Here is a 19,947-nt window from a genome sequence, read left to right as displayed (position 1 = left end):
CTACGCTTCGTGCTGAAACAAGTTTGGCAGCGTTCTTGACAGTTAATGAGGCCGATGCCCCTGTGTGATGCAGGAGCCATGGGTCGTGTTTTCTTGTCGCCTACCCAGACAAATGAAGGGAAGAGAATGTTTGGGAGGAAGGATGGCCTGAAAAGAGATGAGAACAAGAACTTGGAGAATGCCAAGTGATTAAAAAGTGGAGAGAAACTATCTAAAGGCTTACAGGTGGGGCGCGCTGGCTCATGTCTGTAATCCCAGCACTTTGGGAGGCCAAGGCAGGTGGATCACGAGGTCAGGAGTTCGAGACCAGCCTGGCCAAGATGGTGAAACCCCCGTCTCTACTAAAAAATACAAAAATTAGCCAGGCGCGGTGGCGGGCACCTGTAATCCCAGCTACTTGGAAGGCTGAGGCAGGAGAATCGCTTGAATCCGGGAGGCGGAGGTTGCAGTAAGCCGAGATCTTGCCACTGCACTCTAGTCTGGGTGACAGAGCAAGACTCCATCTCAAATAATAATAATAATAAAGGCTTACAAATAAAATCACAAGAGCTCATCCCACGAATGAAGCGGGGAAAACTTTCTGCCCTCCAGAGGAACAGCTTCCAGCTCCATAGCTCTCTCCCATCCCAGTGTCTGTTTGTCCTGAAACCTTTGCTAAGAATGGCTTACATGGTCCAGCACTAGAGCCCACAGTCAAACAACCTACAAGAGGACCAGTTTTGGGAAGAGCTGGACATGGGGTACCCTCTGGTCATCCCCAAAGCACTCACACAGGTAGGAAACACGTCTCCTTCACAAGACACTTTTCTCTGACATCCAACTTGCTGATCCACCAAAATTCACACAGGAGAGCAGCCGCACCCTAAAAATGGGTGGCGAGACCTCCAGCCACAGCTCTGACACCGTACACTGCCTGCACTCTTATGAGCCACAAGTCCCAGGTGTAGTAGAAGCTGGGCCAAGACTTCATGCTGCCCAGGCACCCGCATTTCCACGTGCAAATTCAGCCTCACTGGCACCTGGAGTAAGAGTGGCTCACTTCCAGCCAGCCTCCTCCAGGACCAGGGTGCCATCTATGCACAGGGACTTCACAAGGAAGCCAGCCTCCACCTGACACACAGCCACAGCAGTGAGAGGCTCCAAGCCTAGGAAAGCCTCTGATAAGGGCTACATCTTGACCCAACACCAGCTAATCCAAGGCAGGAGAAACTTGGGGAGTCCACTGGCGTTGTCCTGCCTCTGCATCCATGAGGATGAGCCCTGTGCATGTCCTGAGTCAGGTGGTCACTTTGTTAACAGCATTATCTCCTGGCATGCCCAGCACTATGGCAGAGCCATTTAGCGTGCAGCCAAGGCTTATGGTCAGCCAACGTGGCCAACGCTGCAGGCTAGAGAGCCTTCACAGACTTCTCAGTGAGAGGAGCTTCCGTATGCACTGCTCCCTTCCCTCATGCAAAGGACAAGCCCTCTTAAAGGCCTTCCATCCGATGCTAGAGGAGATGCCCCAGTGTATTGAACATGATCTTAAGTACCCAGGAAGACAGCAGCCATGGCACAGGGCCCTTTGGAAAAAACAAAGAAATGGAGGTCTTTGTGTATGCCTGACATTGGGGACAGGCCCACTACTCTTGCAAAACTAAGAGCAGTTTGAAAATAATGTTTTGTTCCCAGCAGTAGTTCTTGCAAACTTTCACAGGCATAAAATTCTATCCCTGGAGATTCTGATTCAATAGATGAGGAACTGGGCCCAGGGAGTAGCTACCTTTTTTTTTTTTTTTTTTTTTTTTGAGACAGAGGTTCTCTCTGTCGCCCAGGCTGGAGTGCAGTGGCGCTATCTCCACTCAGTGCAACCTCTGCCTCCTGAGTTCAAGCGATTCTCCTGCCTCACCCTTCTGAGTAGCTGGAACTATAGGCACGTGCCACCATGCCAGGCTAATTTTTTAAAAATGTATCTTTAGTAGAGACGGGGTTTCACCATGTTAGCCAGGATGGTCTCAGTCTCTTGACCCCGAGATCCGCCGGCCTCAGCCTCCCAAAGTGCTGGGATTACAGGTGTGAGCCACCACGCCTGGCCCAGAGTAGCTACATTTTTAAAAGATACTCAGCCCGGCCCTACCTCTAGGTGGAAATATCTGTGCCACGAACTGAGGAGCTGAGAATGGGGTGGGGCTAAGGCTTAAGGGTTTCACGACACTAAAAAAAATTGACGAAATGCTGGAAAGTTGGGTCATGAGGGCAGGAAGCAGAGGAGTTGGAGCCTGGTTTCTGGGCCCTAAATAAACTTTACAAACTTCAAAGCTCTCAGAGACCTCTAAGTAATAATCATGGCACCTTTAATTGGCAAACTCAGGGCCATGATCTGGCTGTCAGTCTGGACTGAGAACTGGTGTTGCAAGCTAGGCTTTCCCCAGGCTGTGTTGAGGGTTAGAGGAGGGGACTGGGATGTACACTGGGAATTAAAACCTGGTACAAAGTTATCTCCTACTGCCAAGGTTCCTCTTCTCACCCCATGTGCCCCTGTGATAAAGTGACACACGAGTCAACCCGCCCCAGAAAAGCTGAGGGAGAGAGAGGTGGGATCAGATTGGAGATGAGGTTGGAATAAAGTCAGTTCATTACTTGACACCCAAACGGTGTCTTTTCTCCAAAACTTCTACCTCCTTTCAGGCTGATAAATCTGTTTCCTTATTCCCTGGGTAGGCCAGACACAGGGCTGAGCTGGGTGACAGGCGAGGGCGCACAGGCCAACAGAGGTCACAGGCCCTTGCTCTCCTTGGGCAGGTGTTGTCCTGACCAGAAGCAGGGCAGGGGGCTGCCCATGGCTGGACTCTGCCCACAAAGGAATTAGTGGTAGATGGATAATGGAGTCGTTAAGTGCTGGAGGGATTCCGTGTAGAACTTGGGGATACAGATGGGTACGGTTGCCACTGGCTACAAATCTAACACCAGGTGTTCCTGGCCTAGCCGCTTCTGCCCATGATGGCACATACTTAAAGACAGCAAAGATGGCGCGTACCTAAAGACAGGAAAGATGCAAGGACTGTTTTGACACAGACATGGGTTCAAGAAATACTTCCCTTTCTTCTTTGCTGTACTTTAAGATAAACACCAAAAACACTAAAAGCAAGCCATGATGAATGGCAACTCGTCTTTGGTCAGGAGCTGATGGGATAAGTGGCCGGGCCACGGTAAGTTGGGAGTTCTGGCTTCAGCCCAACTCCCAACAACTGCGACTTTCTGAGAGCCTAGGTGGACTTGTGAAATCTTTGGATTTTTCAAGAGATGCCAGAAACCTGGATTTTGGTGCAAAATATCCCTTTAAATCTTCACCACTAATTCTTATCACTTAAAAACACTGCCTGGGCCCAAATCAATACAGCAACTGCAGGCAAGATCCAATACAGGGTCACTGGTTTTTTAAGTTGTGCAGCAAAAAGACAATGAAGGCCAGTGCAGTGGCTCCCCTGTAATCCCAGCACTTTGGGAGGCCAAGGTGGGCGAATTGCTTGAACCCAGGAGTTTGAGACCAGCCTGATCAACATAGTGGGAACCCCATCTCTGCAAAAAAATTTAAAAATTAGCCAGGATAGTGTTGCCCACCTGTAGTCACAGCCATCTGAGAGGCTGGGACAGGAGGATTCCTTGAGCCCAGCAGGTCTAGGCTACAGTGAGCCCAGTTCACACCACTGCATTCCAGCCTGGGTGAGGAGCAAGATGCTGTCTTAATAAGTAAATAAATAAACAAACAGACAATGGGTATTGCGTTGTGGGAGGGTCAAAAATAAAAAAGAAAAGGCCGGGTGAGGTGGCTCATGCCTGTAATCCCAGCACTTTGGGAGGCAGAGGTGGGTGGATCACCTGAGGGCAGGAGTTTGAGACCAGCCTAGCCAACATGGTGAAACCCCATCTCTACTAAAAATACAAAAAGTTAGCTGGGCATAGTGGCAGATGCCTGTAATTCCAGCTACTCTGGTGGCTGAGGCAGGAGAATCGCTTGACCCCAGGAGGGGGAGGTTGCAGTCAGTCGAGATCGCACCATTGCACTCTAGCCTGGGCAACAAGAGCAAAACTCCGCCTCAAAAAATTAAAAAAGTAAAAAGAAAAAGACAACAGAGAAAACAAGGTTCTTCTCTACCTCAATCCTCTTAGCATCTCTGGGAGGAGAAACAGCTTTTGCTTCCCTGTATGGAGGTCTGGGGGGTTCTCACCTCAGCCCTGCCTCAGCAAAGGGGGCCTTGGAGAGCCCAGGACAGCGGGAGCAAGGTGCTGGCAGAAGAGGCTGCTGAGAGCCCAAGATCAGACTGTCCGCACCCCAGGCCAGCTCTTGCCGTGGATTCTGGGACCTCCCTGTAGGCCGCTGCAGAGGTTCGGGCCCCTGAGCCCATCTCGGGCCTCCCACAATGTCTAGATAGTCACTTTTGAGGCCATCACCCACATTCCTGGAATATCTCTGGGTACAGCTGGAAGCCCATAGGCGGGTCCAGGTCCCCGCGGACAGGGGTCAGGGTCACAGACAGCCCCCCAGGGCGCCGGCCCCTACGCCCCTCGCCCCCGGGCCGATGGACCCATTGGTGCTTGGCCATGCCGGTCTTTAGGCTGAAGCAGCGGCCACACTGCGTGCAGCGGTAGGGCTTCTCGCCAGTGTGAACGCGCAGGTGCGAAGTCAGCGCCGTGCGGCGCATGAAGGCCCGACCACACTCGAGACAGCGGTGGGGCCGCTCCCCACGATGGATGGCCCGGTGTTTGCTCAGGGAGGAAGCGTGGCCGAAGCCCTTGCCGCAGTCTGCACAGTAGAAGGGCTTCTCGCCCCTGTGGCTGTAGATGTGCTCCACAAGCGTGGAGCGCCAGGCGAAGCTCTTCCCACACACGTAGCAGCCGTGACGCTGGTCAGCTCGGGGGACAGGGGGGTGGGCAAAAAAGCGGGGGCGACTCCGGCGCCGCACCTTGGACAGCTGCTCCAACCCGGCAAAGGGGGCTTGGGGAGCCTTCAGCCCAGGAGACCCGGCAGCCACAGGGTCGGGCTTCTCCAGGGCTCCCGTCCCTTCCCTTTGTCTTTCCTCTTCCTTGTTTCTGGAATCTGCTGAGAGATAAGGAGGGTAGAGTTCAGGCTGGGCTCATCCTGGTCATTGAATCTCACAGCCCGCGTGGACAGGGACAGGCCTGCTGGACCCCCGGCTGCTCCTGGGAGATGGAGGAGTGACACCTGTTCCTTGGCTGCAGAGCCAGACAGAGCCGGGAGGGAGGAAACAGTCCATTCCGCCTCGGGGCTGGGGAAATGTCACCGCAGGCGAAGGGCAGAGATAATATGAACATCTGGGCCTAATCTGGAAGGAGGAGCGGACACCTGGGGATATTCCAGGCAGAAGGAACAGCACCAAGAAAGGCAGAACCAGGAGGGCATGGCCAAGTTCAGTAGGGCTGGAGGCAAGAACTGAAGGAAGGAAATGGGAGGGCAGGATCGGGGGGCATAGGAACCATAGTGCAGGAAAACGACTGGGGCGGGTCATGATGTGGAGGTAGAGTCAACGGAACTTAGAGGCCGGGTGCGGTGGCTCATGCCTGTAATCCCAGTGCTTTGGGAGGCCGAGATAGAGGATCGCTAGAGTTCGAGACCAGCTTGGGCAACACACCAAGACCTCTACCTCTTTAAAATTTTTTTAATTAAAAACAAACAAACAAAAACAGCCAGAAGTGGCGGCGAGTGCGTTTATAGTCTTAGGTACTCTGGAGGCCCAGGCGGGAGGATTGGTTGAGCCGATTGCTTGAGCCTGGGAGTTCGAGACTGCAGTGAGCTATGATGGCACCACTGCACCTCAGCCTGGGCAACAGAGACCCTTTCTCTAAAACAAAACAAAACAAAACATCCCCCAGAGTGTAGTGACCACGCAGAGGACTCAGGGGCGGATATGGCAGGGCCAGAGCCCCCATCACAGCCCCTTTCTAGGCTGCATCCTGGAGCCAGGCAGGGGCTCAGCCTCCTGGCCGCAGTTGAGAAGGCAGTTCAGAGAGGAAACTGCTAAGCAGGTAGCTGGAGGTGGCAGAGGGTACTGGGATGGGACAGGAACAGAGAAGTCCCCATGGGACTGAGTACCCGATACTCCACCTGGGTCCGCTTCTGTCGGACACTTAGCCACCTTCGGATCCTGGACAGCCGGACCCCACAGTTCGGCCTTCTCCTCCACCCAGGAGATGAGCGCCGGCTTGCTGCCTCCGACTCCTGGGGGAGAAGAACGCAAACCCCACGCTGCGAGGAGGCCGCCTGCCCGGCCCCGGGGCCCCCAACTCCACACGCAGCTCCCAGAGGCGCGGCAGGGCCTGTGGGGGCGCAGGGCCCAGGCGAACAGTTGGGGCTCTCACCGAGCGCGCCTAGGTGGCCGTAGGTCTCCCGCATCACGTCCCGGTACAGGGCCCTCTGCGCGGGCCGCAGGCAGCCCCATTCCTCCCGGGAGAAGTACACGGCCACGTCGGCGAAGCTTACGGCCCCGGGCTTTCTCCACTCGAGTCCCGCCCTGTTTGGGTCCCGGGGAGGGAGCGGGGCCAGAGGCGGCGCCATGCGGACTGTCAGCCCCAGCGACGTATCGGTCACCTCCCCTGGCCGGGCCTGGGCATGCGGAACCTCCCGCGCCCGAGAACACTTCCCCGGCCCGGTCCCAAGGGAGGGAGGGAGGTCAGTAGAGCCCCCGAGGGCCCACTAGAGGGGATGGAAACTACGGGCCGTTGGCTGCGAGTCCATAGTCAGAACTGGACGATCTCTTCAAAAAAAAAACGGCGGCAGCGCGACCTCTCGACCTTTGCCCCTGCGCAACTGTACCCACGACGACGCCCCCCCGCCAGCGGCCCCCCTCCAGGCCGCGTTCCCTCCGTGCCCTAATCCAAAATGGCCGTTGAGGCTACAGGCGCCGGCCTTGAAAACCAGCCGCGCATGCTCCGGTCCCGCCAGGTGAGGCGGCACGGCTCAGAGCTTCCGCCCGGGTTTGCGGGAACAAAGGAGCGCCCGGCGGAAGGGATCCCTAGTGAACTCAGAAGTTAGTTTTCGTCTCTGGACCTTTTTATAATCGGACTTCAGCCCATCACTCTCTCGTTTTGTCTTCAGAAACGGCGACAGCAGCCTCTTCCCAATGTTGAGAGCAAAAAGTGTGAACCCAGAAATTCCGAGACAGATCTCAATTACTTGCCAAGGTTGAGGACGCGCGCGTGACAGCCTCAGGAAGTCCTCACGACATGTGCCCAAGGTGGTCGGGGCACAGCTTAGTTTTACACGTTTTATGGAGACAGGAGACATCAATAAATGTATGTAAGAAGAACATTGGTTCTGTCTGGAAAGGCAGGACAACTTGAAGCAAAGGCAGGAAGACGTGAAGCAGGAAGGGGGCTTCCAAGAAACAGAAGGTGAGGCACAAACGATTGCATTCTTTTGAGTTTCTGATTAGCGTTTCCAAAGGAGGCAATCAGATATGCATCTATGTCAGCCAGCAAAGGGGTGACTTTGAATAGAATGGGAGGCAGGTTGGCCCTAAGTAGCCCCCAGCTTGACTTTTTCCTTTAGCGTAGTGATTTGGGGGCCCCAAGATTTATTTTCCTTTCACAAAAGCCATGGAGTGGATACGGGAGAACCTCCTCTATTGTAGGCTTGTTGGAGCTTGAAATTTTGGGAGCTTCTAGACGGCGGAAGCAGCGGGGAGAGTAGGGTAAGGTTGAGAAAGTCAGAGGGCCCTCTCTTCTAGGAGCTTCTCCCATGTGCTGTGCAGGACGCCTCCCGACCGCCTGTCTCCCTCTAGCTGCAGCCAGGGTCTTGGCTTCCCTGACGTCCTGCCCCTGTGCGGATGGCCCAAGGCTCCTAGGCTCAAACCCAGCTCATCCCTTTCTTACACCAACCTGCTTCCCCTGGGGTCTTTATCTCAGTAAATGTCACCAGCTCTCCCCTGAGACCTCCTTCTCACACTTCCTGATGGCCTACGCTGTGCTCCACGTGACTTCTTGCATGTCCTGTGTACTGGAGTCAGAGTCACCTCCAACGCGCCTTTTAGCTCTTAGTGGGTTCTTTAGTTCAATCTAGGCCCAGATTGAGAATCGCCTGTAATCCTGGCGCCTGGGAGGTCGGGGCAAGAGGATCCCTTGAGTCCAAGAGAATGAGATCAGCCTGCTCAACTTAGGAGACCCTATCTCAAAAATAAATAAGAAAAAATGAATCGACAGTAGACAGACTAACAGGAGAAAAGAATACAAATTGTATCTGTTTTACATGTACTCAGGGATCTTAACAAGAGAGAGCAGTCAGAAAAAGTGGCTGAAGCCAGGTGCTTTTATATTTGTGGTTTTTTGTTTTTTTTTTTGCAGAGACAAGTGAACATTTATTTTTATGTCTTTCTTCCTATGTGTATTTCAAGTCTTTTTCAAAACAAGGCCCCAGGACTCTCCAGATTCAATTATGTCCTTGGGCTTGGTCGACTGCTGCAGGAGTCTTAAGGAGCCTTGTACAAATGCTAGAGTGACTAATTTACCAACATTAAACCCTAGGATAGATGCGACAGAGCAGGACTCCTTCCTCCATGGAATGTGCTGATTTCAGACGACGTGGCACCCAGTGTAGAAAACGCTGGAATTTTTCCTTGGAACTGGACTGTGATGAGAGGTGCTTGCCATGAACATAAGCTACTGTCTTTTCTTTTTTTGAGATGGAGTTTCGCTCTTGTTGCCCAGGCTGGAGTGTAATGGCACGGTCTTGGCTCACTGCAACCTCCGCCTCCCAGGTTTGAGTGATTCTCCTACCTTAGCCTCCCGAGTAGCTGGGATTACAGGCATGCGCCACCATGCCCAGCTAATTTTTGTATTTTTAGTAGAGACAGTGTTTCTCCATGTTGGTCAGGCTGGTCTCAAACTCCCGACCTCAGATGATACACCTGCCTCCGCCTCCCAAAGTTTTGGGATTACAGGAGTGAGACATGGCGCCCAGCAAGCTACTGTCTTTTCTTTGACCCTTTCCAGTTTTTGAAAATAAAGCAGGAAATAATCTTCTCTGAAGATACTTGATAAAAATTCCCAAAACAACAAAAACACATGCTTACACTTCATTGATAAAATTTACTGCAGTTTGGCACCTGGGTCTAGTTCAGCTGGCGGATGAGCTGATTGATGCAGTAACCCCGATAGCTAGGTGTACCCATCTCCTTGAGGAAGCCCACTCTATTTTTGGTAGCATGACGGGCCACTGAGAGGAGGAAAGGGCGCAAGAACCGTGAGATCTCCTGGAAATGCTTCCCTGGGAAGGCAATTTCATGAATGAGGTCTTCCAAGCAAATGATGCCAAACTTCCCCAGGTTCTCCTCAATCACTGTATTGTCTGTCAGAGGGACAGTCTTATTCTTTTTTTTTTTTTTTTTTTTTTTTTTTGAGGCAGAGTTTTGCTCTGTCGCCCAGGCTAGAGTGCAGTGGCGCGATCTCGGCTCACTGCAAGCTCCACCTCCCGGGTTCACACCATTCTCCTGCCTCAGCCTCCCGAGTAGCTGGGACTACAGGTGCCCGGCACCACGCCTGGCTAATTTTTTGTATTTTTAGTAGAGACAAGATATCGCTGTGTTAGCCAGGATGGTCTCCATCTCCTGACCTCATGATCCACCCATCCTCGGCCTCCCAAAGTGCTGGGATTACAGGCGTGAGCCACTGCGCCCAGCCGATGGTCTTATTCTTGACCTTGGCTTGTCCATGTTTCAAAATGAGTTCCCGGACAGACTTCAGATTTGGAAATCCTCAGGTCACATAAGGTTCCACTATACGCAGCATTTTTAGGTTCTGGGGAGTGGGGTGACTTTTTACAAAGACACCACTGAAAATTTTCTTTAGGCAAAGTCTTGCAGTTGTTCTCTGCACCAGTAAACTCAGCCATCAATCCTTTTGATGCTTACAACAAAGGCCAAGGAATGTTTATCTGGTAATTCTAAGGCGTGAGCTTTCACTTCTAGTTGTCGGAGACGCACCTTGTCACGTTTCTCCTGCCAGGAATCATGTAGGAATGATTCCAGTCGCTTAAACCTGAGCCCTTTTCCTTTCCTCTGCTCCTTCTTTGCCAAAAATGCGTGCTTTTCCTGGGTAGCTTTGAGGGCTTGATAAGCCTTTCTATTTTTCAGGAGATTTTCTGGAACCAAAGGAATTTTTCTTTGCTCTGCCATCTTTATTAGTGGTGCAGCTACTGATCATTATATTTCTTTCTTTTTTTTTTTGAGACGGAGTCTCACTTTGTCGCCCAGGCTGGAGTGCAGTGGCGTGATCTCAGCTCACTGCAAGTTCTGCCTCCCGGGTTCACGCCATTCTCCTGTCTCAGCCTCCCAAGTAGCTGGGACTACAGGCACCTGCCACTACACCCGGCTAATTTTTTTGTATTTTTAGTAGAGACGGGGTTTCACCGTGTTAGCCAGGATAGTATCGATCTCCTGACCTCGTGATGTGCTCATCTCTGCCTCCCAAAGTGCTGAGATTACAGGTGTGAGCCATCGCGCCCAGCCTATATTTCTTAAATAACTATAATTTTTTTTTTTTGAGATGGAGTTTTGCTCTTATTGCCCAGGCCAGAGTGCAATGGTGCAATCTCCACTCACTGCAACCTCTGCCTCCTGGGTTCAAGCGATTCTTCTGCCTCAGCACCCCGGGTAGTTGGGACTACAGGCATGCACCACCACACCTGGCTAATTTTGTATTTTTAGTAGAGATGGGGTTTCACCATGTTGGTCAGGCTGATCTTGAACTCCTAACCTCAGGCGATCCACCCACCTTGGCCTCCCAGAGTGCTGGGATTACAGGCGTGAGCCACTGCACCTGGCCAAGAACAATAAATTTTAAAAGAAATGACAGGACGAAGAAAATCTGGCTAGGGCAGTAAAATTTTCAAGGGGAGATCTATGTGGGTGGGGGGTCATCAAACAGGTGGAAGGTATGGATTACTTTGTTAAGTGTGTTTATTCTGGTCCCTTGTGGCCTCTAAGGGCTATTTTCTCACCCTGGGGAGAGGAGGCAAAAAGTTTGGGAGGGGCATAAGGATTCATTGTTGCCCAGGGGGTATGGTCCCAGCCCTAGGTCTCCCAGGCTCTCAGGCCTCTGAAGGACACAAGAGAAAACTGAAAACTTCCCTTAAAAGCAATGACATTTTGTCTCTTTCAGTGCCCACCCCTCAGTGAGCACCCCATCACCCACAGTCTGGAAGAGCTCTGGGAGGTGTGGAAGCTCCCTTGGGGGTCTGGACCCTCCTGGGAAAGAACCAGGGGCAGAGTTCACAATCCTGGAGGTCAGCCTCTGAGGTCCATGTCACCAGGCCAGTGGATCCACTGAAGGGCCCCTGGCTCAAGCATTGCCAGCAGTGGGGACAGGTGAAGGAACACAGGCCCGCTGGGCAACAGGAAGCAGGGGTGGGCCTCGCTGTGGGAGAAGTGGGTGCTGTACTAGCTGTGGGCAAAGGGTCACTCCCCAGAGTACCTGGGGCCTGGCTGAAGGTACTGGTGAAGTGTGGCTGCACTGGGGACAGGAATGAGGTGCTGAGTGAGTGCCAGATGTTGAGGCTGGGCAGAGACTGCAGGTTTGGGGAAGGTCTGGCTACAGGGAGCCTTGACCAAAGGCTCAGAGACCATATCAGTGTTTCTGACGCCAAGGGCTTATGACAGCTCCCAAATAGACTCCTGCTGGTCCCTTCCAAATGTGTAATTTTTCTGAGTGGCCATTGGGAAACTGCTGATTCAAAACTTACCTCTGGCCCTGTCAACTCCCCAAGGCCTACTCATATTCAGGTGACAGAATCAACCTTCACAACAGCAGCATTCAGATGGGTACCCCTGGGAGCCACCCTCATCCCCCACCCCCAGACAGTGCTGACCAACTGAGGAGCTCACCAGGCAGTGACATTCCCACACACCTCAAGGCCAACCAGGGGAGCCACCATCAACCACACAGGCAGCTGTTCCAGGGCCTGGGGGCCTGGAGACAGAAAGGTGAACTTTCTTCATCCTAAATTTGAATTCACACACTGCCACTGAATGGGCCGATTCATAGCGCAGCCTGACTGTAGTCCCTATGGGATGCCACCAGTCAAATTAAGTACCGGGCGCGGTGCCTCATGCCTGTAATCCCCGCACTTTGGGAGGCCCAGGTGGGCGGATCACCTGAGATCAGGAGTTCAAGAGCAGCCTGACCAACATGGTGAAACCCCATCTCTACTAAAAATACAAAAATTAGCTGGGTGTGGTGGCACATGCCTGTAATCCCAGCTACTCCAGAGGCTGAGGCAAGAGAATGGTGCGAACCCGGGAGGCAGAGATTGCACTGAGCCAAGATCACACCACTGCACCCGAGCCTTGGTGACAGAGTGAGACTCTATCTTTAAAAAAAAAAAAAAAGAGGCCGGGCACGGTGGCTCACGCCTGTAATCTCAGCACTTTGGGAGGCTGAGGCGGGCCCATCAACTGAGGTCAGGAGTTTGAGACCAGACTGACCAACATGGAGAAACTCCATCTCTACTAAAAATACAAAATTAGCCAGTCGTGGTGGCGCATGCCTGTAATCCCAGCCACTCAGGAGGCTGAGGCAGGAGAATCACTTGAACCTGGGAGGCAGAGGTTGCGGTGAGCCGAGATCGCGCCATTGCACTCTAGCCTGGGCAACAAGAGCAAAACGCCATCTCAAAAAAAAAAAAAAAAAAAAGAAGAAGAAAGAAAAGAATCCCAGTCTTGGTCAGTTGTGGTGCTTCACACCTGTAACCCCAGCACTTTGTGAGGCTGAGGGGGGCAGATCACTTGAGGTTAGGAGTTCATTACCAGCCTGGCCAACATGGTGAAACCCCGTCTCTACTAAAAAAAAAATTTTAAATTATCCGGGTGTGGTGGCAGGTGCCTGTAATCCCAGCTACTCAGGAGGCTGAGGCAGGAGACTCACTTGAACCTGGGAGGCGGAGGCTGCAGTGAGCAGACATCATGCCACTGCCCTCTAGCCTGGGCAACAGAGCAAGACTCCGTCTCAAAAAAAAAAAATTGTAGCAGGACGAGCCACAGACAAGAACCCCTCAGACACAAAGTTGTGAAAGGAAAGGGCTTTATTCAGCTGGGAACATCGGCGGACTCACGTCTCTAAAAACCGAGCTCCCCGAGTGAGCAATTCCTGTCCCTTTTAAGGGCTCACAACTCTAAGGGGGTCTGCCTGAGGGGGTCGTGATCGATTGAACAAACAGTGGGTACGTGACTGGGGGCTGCATGCACCGGTAATCAGAACGGAACAGAACAGGACTGGGATTTTCACAATGCTTTTCCATACAATGTCTGGCAATCTATAGATAACACAAGCAGTTAGGTCGGGGGTTGATTTTTAACTACCAGGCCCAGGGTGCAGTGCTGGGCTTATCTGCCCGTGGATTCCATTTCTGCCTTTTAGTTTTTACTTCTTCTCTCTTTGGAGGCAGATATTGGGCATAAGACAATATGAGGGGTGGTCCCCTCCCTTAAAGTGAGAAAGAGAAGGTCAAGATCCCAGGCTCCAGGGAATGTCATAAATTCAAGTCAGCAATAATGAGTCACACCAGGAGCAAGGAACATATAAATAGCGTTCCTTTCTCAACAAAATATTCCTCTTCCAGCTGGGACGGAGACGTCATCCCCTCTCCTCCCCTTTCTGCCTTTCTCTCAGGCTTCCACCTTCCTGGGGATCCTGGGCATTTTGACCTCACAGCTGGGCCTCCTCCTACTCCCAGGAGATGAGGGTGTAAGGTCAGCTGAGAGAAAGGAAAAATAGACCTAAAGTTAGGCAGACAACTTTTTATTAATCTGCCAGCTGCGCCCCTAATAGAGAGGAAGCAGCCCCAAGATTACAGAATGAGGGGTTTATATTGGGGAGGGGAGTTTGAGGGAGTTCTTTGGTATGGCCGCATCCCGGGGTTGTTTGCTGGTTAATTTTCTACATATTACCTTGTGACATTTATTACAGGAGGGTGTAGGTAAAGTTTGTTTATGTTTCCCACGACCTCCCCCTGTGCTGTGTGGGATTTGTAACTGGGGTTTGCTTATTGCAGCAAGGTCTGATAAGTGAAGTCTGCTGGCTTCACCGTAGATAAGGGCTTAGAAATGTAAAGAGGCTTGGGGGAAGGGTGGGCAGCATCAAGAAGCTTTCTTGGGCAGTTTGTCCCTAACATTCCAGCCTTTTAATAGGTAATAGAAGAGGGGTGCCATTGTCTGGCTGCTTCTTGCTGGAAAGGGGCGACAGTTGGGGAAGGCTGGACGGTAGGGACTGCCATTTTTGGAGCCATTGGTATTCCTGGAGCAGCACTGTATCGTGTATTGTCGCATAGGTGAAGGCTCTGATACGGTCCTGTAAAAACTGGGTGAGAAGGTCTAGGAGACAAGGGCCGAATGCTAGGAAAAGAAACATGGTTATGGCCGGGCCTAGGAGGGACATTAGCTATGGAAACTAGGTATTAAAAGACCAGGAGGGCCATGCTGGCCATCGAGGGATGTTTTCTTTAATTTTTTGTGCTCAGTCCTTTAGTCTTTTTACAGCATGTTGTACTAAGCCAGATTGGTTAAGATAAAAGCAACACTTTTTATCTAGAAAAAGGCAGAGTCCTCCTTTTTCAGCTGTGAGTAGGTCTAAGTCTCTGTGGTTTTGAGGAACCATTGCTGCTAAATAATTTATTTGTGATTGGAGAGTTGTAATGGATTTGGCTATTTTTTCCAAGCTATTTGTGAGGTCTTTGGAGAGGGATTGGTAATAGGAAACGGAGGTGGTTAATCCCGCAATCCCAGTTCCAATTCCTGTAGTTATTCCAAGGTCTACTAATAGAGGTATGAGTTGTATAGCATGGCCGTGTCAGATAGGGGTATTAACGGGGGTTGGTAGACGTTGGTCTCCTGGGGCAATGTTGATTTTTGGACTGAGGAAAACCAGGGTGTGCAGGTGCCCGTCCAGTTAGAGGGGAGGCAAATATAAGTTGAGGTACTGCATAGGAAAAGTATGCCTTGGTTTGGTAGTCAGAACGGGTTGTGTATGCTAAAAAGATATACATTTTATTTTCATGCATTTATATTCCTAGGGTCCTGGCTAGGCTTGCTGCTGTAAGTGGTTTTACAGGGGTGTTTGGTTTAGGCTGGGAGGCTTTTAGGTTTTTTCCCAGTGTAAGAGGAAGCATTTTGTGTCCACTAAGATTCATGTGGGAGTGTTGTTGAATGTTGGGATAAGGAGACAGTCCCGGGTAGTGGGTGTAGGGTAAGGATGGTGCATGGAGAGGGGAGTCAAGGGAAGAGGGATAAACAGGGGAGGTGTTGGCCATTACAGTACCCTTAATTTTTGTTAAGGAGGTGGAGGCTAGAGAAACAAAGCCTGTCTTTATTGTTGGTGGCTTTGAGAGTAGTATGTTCGGTGGGAGGTTTGAGTTGTAGGGTAAAGTTGCAGTTTGGAATTCAGGTGGCTGAGGGGAATGCCAGAGGGTAGATGTCGTTGGATGCACAGTAGTGCTGGATAGGATAAGATTTTGTGGGTTGTTATGGCTCCTAATACGGGTTTATCACGGCTGTGGTAGGGGGATAGGTTGCGTAAATAGGGATATAAGGCTGTAACAGCTGGACCCAACTCGTTAGCTAACTGAGGGGAGATTTCTGTTAATGCCTGCATGTCGAGTTCGAGGGGGCTGTTAATGAGGATTTCGGGATGGTAGGTTACTTGAGTGGAAGTCCAGTTACAGGCTGAGGCAGGGATCGCATTGTATATTGTGGAGAGAAGGGATAGAGGAGGTTCCTGGAGGTAGGGGCTTAGCTTCAATTACTCGGTCAAGGGAAACAACCGCATACCCAGCAATTTTGGAGGAGCCAGTGGGTGTGGAAGAGGAGCCATCTATAAATAGCTGGTCATTGGGGTTGGTGAGAGGCTGGGAGGAAATGTTTAGAAAGTGTGGCTGCAGGTGATCTAGGATGTTAGTACAAGAATGAGTAGGAGGGGAAGAAGATACAGGGAGTAAGGATGCTGGGTTGAGGGGAGCACTTTTGACAAGACTGAATTTGGGATTTTCGATAAAGTATAGAGTAAGCTGGGCGCGGTGGTTGATGCCTGTAATCCTAGCACTTCGGGAGGCTGAGGCGGGTGGATCACCTGAGGTCAAGAGTTCGGGACCAGCCTGGCCAACATGGTGAAACCCCGTCTCTACTAAAAATACAAAAATTAGCCAGGCGTGGTGGCACACGCCTGTAATCCCAGCTACGCAAGGCACTGAGGCAAGAGCGAAACTCCATCTCAAAAACAAAAAAAAAGGGAGGGCATGGAGTAATTGAATCCATGAAGGAGAAAGGGAGCCTAATGCTCAGGAGAAGAGGAGATCTTTTAGATTATGAGGACTGCAGATGGTGGTATTCTGGCTGAAAGTTAGTTTCCTGCCTTTTAGAGCTAAAATGGCCACCACTGCTAGTGCTTTAAGGCAGGTTGGCCACCTTTTGACTGTGTTATCTAGTTGTTTAGAGAGGTAAGTTACAGGGGCAAAAGAAGGAGGATTTTTTTCCTGTTGTCCTAAGACATCGAGGGTTTTCCTCGGTTTTTGGAAGTATAGAGAGTGAAAGTTTGGGAGATATTAGGTAAGGACAGAGTTGGCACAGTGACAAGAGCGGTTTTGAGTTTGTGGAAGCTGGGGAGTATGTTATGTGAGGGTTTTAGGGGTTCATCGAGAGGGCGTTTGGCCGCTTTATAGAGGGGGCGAGCTAGGAGGGTAAAGTTGGGAATCCATATTCTAAAGAAGCCTGCTAACCCTAGGAAGGAAAGGATTTCTCTTTTGGAGGAGGGCGGAGTAGATTATTAATGCTGCTTGGGCTGGGGTCATAGCCCAGGCCCCAGGGGAAAGTTGAATTTCTAAGTAGGTTACCATGGAGGTGGAGAATAGTGTGGAGTTTGAAAAGGATATCTCTGCCCAGGAGTGGAGTTGGACATGAGGATATCTCTGCCCAGGAGTGGAGTTGGACATGAGGATATCTCTGCCCAGGAGTGGAGTTGGACATGAGGATATCTCTGCCCAGGAGTGGAGTTGGACATGAGGATATCTCTGCCCAGGAGTGGAGTTGGACATGAGGATATCTCTGCCCAGGAGTGGAGTTGGACATGAGGGCAGGACTAAGGAAGAGTGAGTGAAGGAAAAGCTGTGCAGGGAGCAGAAGAGTGGAGGGGTAGCTTGGGGTTTGGCAACTTCTCTGTCAATTCCTACAACAGAAACCTGGGAGGACTGGGTGGGTCCTGAAAAATTAGGTAAAGCAGAGTAGTTTGTCCCGGTATTAATTGAAAAAATATATATACTGGCCTACTTGCCACCATTAGGGTTACTTTTGGCTTGAATGAAGAGATGGTAGTTGCTGGGGGCGTTCATTCCAGGGCACCGTCAAGTCTTCAGTGGCAAGGCCGATGAAATCCAAGTAGGAGGTTTTGGCTGGCTCAGGAGGGGATGGGGGCGGTCCTTGCTGGGGCCACTCACAGTCTGACTTCCAGTGGGGTCCTCCACAGAGGGGGCATGGCCTGGTGGGCTTTCCTGGGTTTGGGCATTGTCTGGACCAGTGGCCTTTATTGCCACACTTGGAACAGGTGCCAGGTGGAGGTGAATTTTTAGGAGGCTTCCGTGTGGAGCTGCGGCCCCGTGGGCCTGCAGGGCCTCTAATGGCAGAGGCAAGCATTTGAAACTTTGCCTGTTTTTGCCTTTTATTTTCCTCATTATGATTGTTAAAGATTTTGAAGGCTAAATTAAGGTCTCATTGTGGGGTTTGAGGGCCGTTGTCAAGCTTCTGAAACTTGCATCAAATATTGGGAGTGGATTGGGAGATGAACTGAAGGTTTAAAATATTGGGAGATGAACTGAAGGTTTAAAATAATGGTTCTTTTTGGGCTGGCTGGGTCTGGGTGGGTATATTTTCTCATGACTTCAGTTAAGAGAGAAAAAGGGCTGGGTTTTTGTTAGGACCTTGGGTGATTTCTGAAAGTTTTTTATAGTTTACCACTTTATAGGCATCCTTTTTGAGTCCTGCAAGGAGACATACAATCATGTGGTCTCGACGGTGGCGTCCAGAGGCCCCGTCTTGATAATCCTAGGGGGGGTCCTTGTTGGGGACTGCCTTTGCACCAGTAGGCTGGGCAGGAGCCTGGTGATGAATGGTATCAGCATGTGCCTGAGCTAGCGTCCAGTTACGGTCTCGGTCTTCTGGGGTGAGAGTGGAAGAGAGGATAATGTAGGGGTTATGCTCGGTTAGTTCATAAGACTGGGTAAGGTGCTGAAACTTCCTAATATAACAGGTAGGGTCTTCTGGAAATGAACCAAGTCTTTTGTTAATTAGAGAGAGATCAGTGAGGGAGAAGGGAACATGAACTCTAACAATACTTTCAGCTCCTGCTACTTCCTGAAGGGGAAGTAAGGGAGCTGGTTGCTGAACATATTGGGCCCAAAAGCGGGTGAGGGGCGGAGACGGAGAGGACCCAGAGTCAGAAGCGGGGTGGTTTGAGAGACGGGGGGAGAGAGGTAGAGCCAGAACGGGGACATACAGTGGAGGATTAGGATGCTCCTGTGGAGGATCGTGATGCTGTTGGGGAGGGGGAGAATTGGCGGGATCAAAGGAAGAGGAATCATCGGCTGGGGCTGTGGGGAGGGGGATAGGAGGCGAGTCAGGTTTGGAGCGGATGAGGAGGATTTGGAAAGTAGAACAAGACTGACAGAGGGAAGGGCAGTTACAGAGAGTGAAGATGTAGCAGGACAAGCCGCAGACAAAACCCTTCAGACACCGAGTTAAAGAAGGAAGGGCTTTATTCGGCCAGGAGCTTCAGCAAGACTCACATCTCCAACAACCAAGCTCCCCGAGTGAGCAATTCCTGTCCCTTTTAAGGGCTCACAACTCTAAGGGGGTCCATGTGAGAGGGTCGTGATCGATTGAGCAAGCAGGGGGTACCTGACTGGGGGCTGCATGCACTGGTAATTAGATCAGAACAGGACAGGGATTTTCACAGTGCTTTTCTATACAATGTCTGTAATCTATAGATAAGATAACCGATCAGGTCAGGGGTCGATCTTTAACTACCAGGCCCAGGGTGTGGTGCTGGGCTGTCTGCTTGTGGATTTCATTTCTGCCTTTTACTTCTTTCTTTGGAGGCAGAAATTTGGCATAAGACAATATGAGGGGTGGTCTCCTCCCTTAAAGGAAACCTGAACATAAGGAATCTCAGACCATTTCCCATTGTGATGGCAAAAGTTGTAAAGTGCTATTTTGGGGCCATTGGGAGCCACTGTCCAGTTGGTATTGAGGCTATGTGGTATTGCAGTAAAAGATAAGCCTCTTAGAACAGACCTCTGGGCCGGGTGCGGTGGCTCATGCCTGTAATCTCAGCATTTTGGGAGGCCGAGGCAGGCGGATCATGAGGTCAGGAGATCGAGACCATCCTGGCTAACACGGTGAAACCCCGTCTCTACTAAAAATACAAAAAATTAGCCGAGCGTGGTGGCAGGTACCTGTAGTCCCAGCTACTCCGGAGGCTGAGGCAGGAGAATGGCATGAACCCAGGAGGCGGAGCTTGCAGTGAGCCGAGATCAAGCCACTGCACTCCAGCATGGGCAACAGAGCGAGACCAAAAAAAATAAATAAATAAAAGAACAGACCTCTGAATGGAGCCCGAGAGCATTGAGATTGCAGAATGGAAGAGGTGGGGGTAGAGGAAGAAGAGACTGCTGGTGACAAGGACGGTGGGAGAGGGCGTCCCTTTTCTTGCGGAACCTGTCTGGAATAGAGGAGGTAACTGCCGTGTCAGGCATCCCTGAAATGGAGGAACCAGAGGCCCACAGGCTGGAGGAAGCCCTTGGCCCAGCGCTGGGTCTTTCGGAAATGGAGAGAGGGATGGTCAAGGGTTCCGGGGAACAGCAACAGTCTCTTTTTACTCACCCTGGCGGAGGTGGTGGATGAAGTTGCCAGCAATGGGAGA

General features: G+C 51.2%; 1 protein-coding gene, 1 long non-coding RNA gene and 1 pseudogene across 5 annotated transcripts; 1 reads left to right on the top strand and 2 right to left on the bottom strand.

Moving 5' to 3' along the window:
• Window positions 1-3,057: 3,057 nt before the first annotated feature.
• Window positions 3,058-6,982, bottom strand: LOC129493116 (zinc finger protein 747). 4 transcript variants are annotated; one of them, XM_055298865.2, is made up of 3 exons: window positions 6,358-6,982; window positions 6,092-6,217; window positions 3,058-5,080 (listed from the first exon to the last, which is right to left on the bottom strand). In XM_055298865.2, exons 1-3 carry the CDS (start codon window positions 6,551-6,553, stop codon window positions 4,428-4,430), a joined length of 975 nt encoding a protein of 324 aa, XP_055154840.1. In that variant the 5' UTR covers window positions 6,554-6,982; the 3' UTR covers window positions 3,058-4,427. The 4 variants fall into 4 exon arrangements, with proteins under 4 accessions (XP_055154840.1, XP_055154841.1, XP_055154842.1 ...); XM_055298866.2 differs by having other exon boundaries at window positions 3,058-5,077; XM_055298867.2 differs by having other exon boundaries at window positions 6,104-6,217.
• Window positions 6,939-9,021, top strand: LOC134731723 (uncharacterized). Its single transcript, XR_010114230.1, has 2 exons — window positions 6,939-7,389; window positions 8,518-9,021. It is a non-coding gene; the product is annotated as an uncharacterized lncRNA (long non-coding RNA).
• An 83-nt stretch (window positions 9,022-9,104) lies between these two features.
• Window positions 9,105-10,194, bottom strand: LOC129493124 (large ribosomal subunit protein uL30-like 1; annotated as a pseudogene).
• Window positions 10,195-19,947: the final 9,753 nt, after the last annotated feature.

Source organism: Symphalangus syndactylus, chromosome 11 (genome assembly GCF_028878055.3).
Source record: "Symphalangus syndactylus isolate Jambi chromosome 11, NHGRI_mSymSyn1-v2.1_pri, whole genome shotgun sequence".
NCBI lineage: Eukaryota > Metazoa > Chordata > Mammalia > Primates > Hylobatidae > Symphalangus > Symphalangus syndactylus.
This window is presented reverse-complemented; position numbering and strand designations above follow the sequence as displayed.